Genomic DNA, 4,278 nt, shown 5'->3' with positions numbered 1-4,278 from the left:
CAATTTTTTATGAAAATAAAGAAAGAATTTCTGGTCATAAAAACAGAAAGGCATGAATTGCGCAAGAAGTTCTTTCGGTTAAAACGCCGTGCGACTCGGAGGACATAAGACTTCTTGGTTAAGCCAAAAATATTGCCGATTGGATGCTCCTACCCCACCATGCCTGGCCCATTATCTTACCTTAAGAAGAAAGAGGAGGTATGAAGCGTGGGACAGAATGCAAGAAGTGTATGATACAACAGATAACCTTAAGGAGTGGCGGCAACCCTCTTGATTGATCAACGCGAGTGAACTGTGCTTAGACGCTTCGTAAAACCGCACCGATCTACGAGAGGAGTTGATAGATGAGTAGGCTTCCTCTTTCGATTCACGGAATGTTATCTAGGACACGATGGGAGTTTGCGTGTCTCGGTAGGAAAGATATCACTGGAGTATAGCACAAGATCACCTTTTGTTGCTGCCATGGGGTCGACATGTGAACAAGGTAAACCCAATGGGAACCAAAAAATGGGGGGTACCGCATTCGGCAGAAGACGATCCAAAAAGCGAAGGCTCACCCAGCTGAAGGAAGGGGGTGAGATAGGCAAGAGGTAGCTTGCTTCCAAGCCGGCCCAGCCGCGAGGAATCAAGACATCTTTGCCGGTGCTGACTTGGATCTCGAGTGACGGAATAAGGCGGCCAAAAGCGACGAGCAGTCGTGGTCGAAGCTTGGCTCTAGCCGATAGGCTAGCTGTAAGCTTGGCTATAGCGAAGCGCGAAGGAAAGGGCCTTCGCCACTTGAGCCGTATGCGGGGGAACTCGCACGTGCGGTTCTTAGGGAGGGAGAGCTAGTAGGAGCCATCTCATCCCAATAGCGTATATTTGGAGCTCAATATGAAATCCTATTTTCTTGCAAGACCCGTTCGGATAAGGGAAAACTCCAAAGATTGCTTCGAAATAAGATCCTTGCGTTGACCCTTTCCTAAACCAGAACTGGGGGAGGATGAGAGGAAAAGGGGATCAAAATGTCCCATTAATAAAGTTCGGGCTTTCCATTCTTCCTCCCCTCCCTCACTCCCCCTTTTTGAATAAATAAGCCCCGCGGGTCCCTCTCTGATAAGGAAGGAAACAAAATAATCTCAATTTTACGACAAATCCGGTCAGATGGCTGTTCTCCATTAACCACAAGGATATAGGGACTCTTTATTTCATCTTCGGTGCCATTGCTGGAGTGATGGGCACATGCTTCTCAGTACTGATTCGTATGGAATTAGCACGACCCGGCGATCAAATTCTTGGTGGGAATCATCAACTTTATAATATTTTAATAACGGCTCACACTTTTTTAATGATCTTTTTTATAGTTATGCCGACGATGATAGGTGGATCTGGTAATTGGTCTGTTCTGATTCTGATAGGTGCGCCTGACATGGCATTTCCACGATTAAATAATATTTCATTCTGGTTGTTGCCTACAAGTCTCTTGCTCTTATTAAGCTCAGCCTTAGTAGAAGTGGGTAGCGGCACTGGGTGTACGGTCTATCCGCCCTTAAGTGGTATTACCAGCCATTCTAGAGGAGTAGTTGATTTAGCAATTTCTAGTCTTCATCTATCTGGTGTTTCATCCATTTTAGGTTCTATTAATTTTATAACAACTATCTTCAACATGCGTGGACCTGGAATGACTATGCATAGATCACCTCTATTTGTGTGGTCCGTTCTAGTGACAGCATTCCCACTTTTATTATCACTTCCGGTACTGGCAGGGGCAATTACCATGTTATTAACCGATCGAAACTTTAATACAACCTTTTCTGATCCCGCTGGAGGGGGAGACCCCATATTATACCAGCATCTCTTTTGGTTCTTCGGTCATCCAGAGGTTTATATTCCCATTTTGCCTGGATCCGGTATCGTAAGTCATATCGTTTCTACTTTTTCGAGAAAACTGGTTTTCAGGTATCTAGGCATGGTTTATGCCATGATCAGTATAGGTGTTCTTAGATTTCTTGTTTGGGCTCATCATATGTTTACTGTGGGCTTAGACGTTGATACCCGTGCCTACTTCACCGCAGCTACCATGATCATAGCTGTCCCCACTGGAATCAAAATCTTTAGTTGGATCGCTACCATGTGGGGGGGTTCGATACAATACAAAACACCCATGTTATTTGTTGTAGGGTTCATCTTTTTATTCACCATAGGAGGACTCACTGGAATAGTTCTGGCTAATTCTGGGCTAGACATTGCTCTACATGATACTTATTATGTGGTTGCACATTTCCATTATGTACTTTCTATAGGAGCCATTTTGCTTTATTTGCAGGATTTCACTATTGGGTAGGTAAAATCTTTGTTCGGACATACCCTGAAACTTTAGGTCAAATCCATTTTTGGATCACCTTTTTCGAGGTTAATATGACCTTCTTTCCTAAGCATTTCTTAGGGCTTTCGGGTATGCCACGTCGCATTCCAGATTATCCAGATGCTTACGCTGGATGGAATGCCCTTAGCAGTTTTGGCTCTTATATATCCGTAGTTGGGATTTGTCGTTTCTTCGTGGTCGTAACAATCACTTCAAGCAGTGGAAAGAACAAAAGATGTGCTCCAAGTCCTTGGGCTGTTGAACAGAATCCAACCACACCGGAATGGATGGTACAAAGTCCTCCAGCTTTTCATACTTTTGGAGAACTTCCAGCCATCAAGGAGACGAAAAGCTATGTGAAGTAAAAGAAGAAAAGGTCGCCGATCGCTACTAAGAACCTAACAGAACTTTTCCTAATGTGGGTTAAAAAACCACTTGTGTAGGTCGGGGTTGAGAATTGGGGGGCCGCGCCCTACCCCGTCGGCCTAAGCCTCGCTATGAGAACTGACGCTTTCTAACTCTCTATGAGGAGTGAAAGCCACTTGACTGTAAGGAGAGGAGCTCCGCCCCTACTTCAATTAAAGCTCGCCCCCCCTTTTTTCCCTCTAAAGCCCCTCGCTCCACTCATTTTGGAACTTCTAATCAGACCTGGCTGAACACGACATAGATCAAAGGGTCGTTCATTAGCCCTACTAGTCAAATACAGGAAAAAGAGGGATGGATTTCGACCTTGCTTTTTTAGGTCTCAGGCTAGCTTTTGACTTATATGGCGCTTAGGCTTAGCTCATCAAACAAGTGCGCCAAAAGTGGGGGATGGTATCATATTCTCTTATAAGAGAGGCACGCCTGCTTTTAGCTCGTAGTTTCACTCTTGCTTTTGCCTTACCTTCTATTATATTAGTAAAGGGCGAATGGGGGGGCGTGTGCAATAGTTTTCTTACTTTCTCTCGATCGCTTCAATGCCTATAATTTGAGAGATAAGAGGAAAGCCCTCTCTCGAATTCGAAGATGTAACACAAAAAATGACTCTCTTCGCCGGGATGTCAGTAGGTTAGGCAGCTCTAAGGTTTTTTATATTCGGTGGAAGGCAGGCTGAAACTCTGCCCCAACAAAGTGAAACTAAGGGTCTGAAAGAGTTCACGATCTGATCTATTGGGTGTTAACACTCGGAGGACGACTAAGAATGTCCATTAAAAGGAGCGGACCGATGGGGTCATTTTTCAAGCACGAATAGAATGATCTAAAGGGGTTGTGCAACCTAGAGAGATGGCCATATCTTAGGGGAGACCATTCGAATGGTTGAATTGATGACTTCGATTCGATCTTTTCGACTGAACCTAAAGGAGACTTCGATCATTCAACTTTAGCTTCTGAAGGAGGAATCATGTCACTTGGAATTTAGGAAAGTGAATCCTCTCTTTCAGATCCTGGCCTTGGTAGAACTTGTCTTTGATTGGGATTTCGATTGAAAAGATGTTAGGCCGGTTCCTCATGTGCCTAAGAAGCCGAGGCAATCTCGATTGAAGCCAATTCAACATTTTCCTACACAATCTTATTTATAGAAGTAGCACTCGATCAAAGGGGAGCATAAGCAAGTTCAGTGGTAGAAACCTCTGTAATCGATGGGAACCTCGAAGCTGTCTGGGGCAGGAGAAAACTCATATTAAGCACTGCCCCAGCATCAACTGGTACAAGGAGGAGGCACGATAGCGAAGATCAATCCATCTCAATCTACAAAAAGCATTGCCTTGGGCATGCAACCCAAAAAGATAGAAAGACCGCTCGCTCGAAGAAAACTCTTTTAGAGCCTGGTACCAGCCAAGCCCCCTCTCCTTACAGTCAAGTGGCTGAACGCCCCCTCGACTCGGCAACAAGAGTCGGTTATGGAATAGCCTTTTAGACGGCTTTCTCGTTCTTAAGGACTTTCTAGCCGG

The 4,278-nt window shown here is 44.8% G+C and overlaps 2 protein-coding genes across 2 annotated transcripts in view; both read left to right on the top strand.

Moving 5' to 3' along the window:
- The first annotated feature begins 756 nt into the window (after positions 1 to 756).
- On the top strand, positions 757 to 2,756 carry LOC125870443 (cytochrome c oxidase subunit 1-like). Its single transcript, XM_049550879.1, is given in 2 exon segments — positions 757 to 2,285; positions 2,288 to 2,756. Coding segments are annotated over 2 exon segments (1,494 nt in total). The 5' UTR covers positions 757 to 1,213; the 3' UTR covers positions 2,710 to 2,756.
- An 868-nt stretch (positions 2,757 to 3,624) lies between these two features.
- The window catches only part of LOC125870446 (probable cytochrome c biosynthesis protein), a 3,050-nt gene continuing 2,396 nt past the window's right edge, over positions 3,625 to 4,278 (top strand). The window contains 1 exon segment of the mRNA XM_049550884.1: positions 3,625 to 4,278. This exon segment is cut by the window's right edge and continues 1,383 nt beyond it. The gene's annotated coding sequence lies outside the window, so the exon portion shown is untranslated.

Source organism: Solanum stenotomum, chromosome 7 (genome assembly GCF_019186545.1).
Source record: "Solanum stenotomum isolate F172 chromosome 7, ASM1918654v1, whole genome shotgun sequence".
Classification (NCBI taxonomy): domain Eukaryota; kingdom Viridiplantae; phylum Streptophyta; class Magnoliopsida; order Solanales; family Solanaceae; genus Solanum; species Solanum stenotomum.
This window is presented reverse-complemented; position numbering and strand designations above follow the sequence as displayed.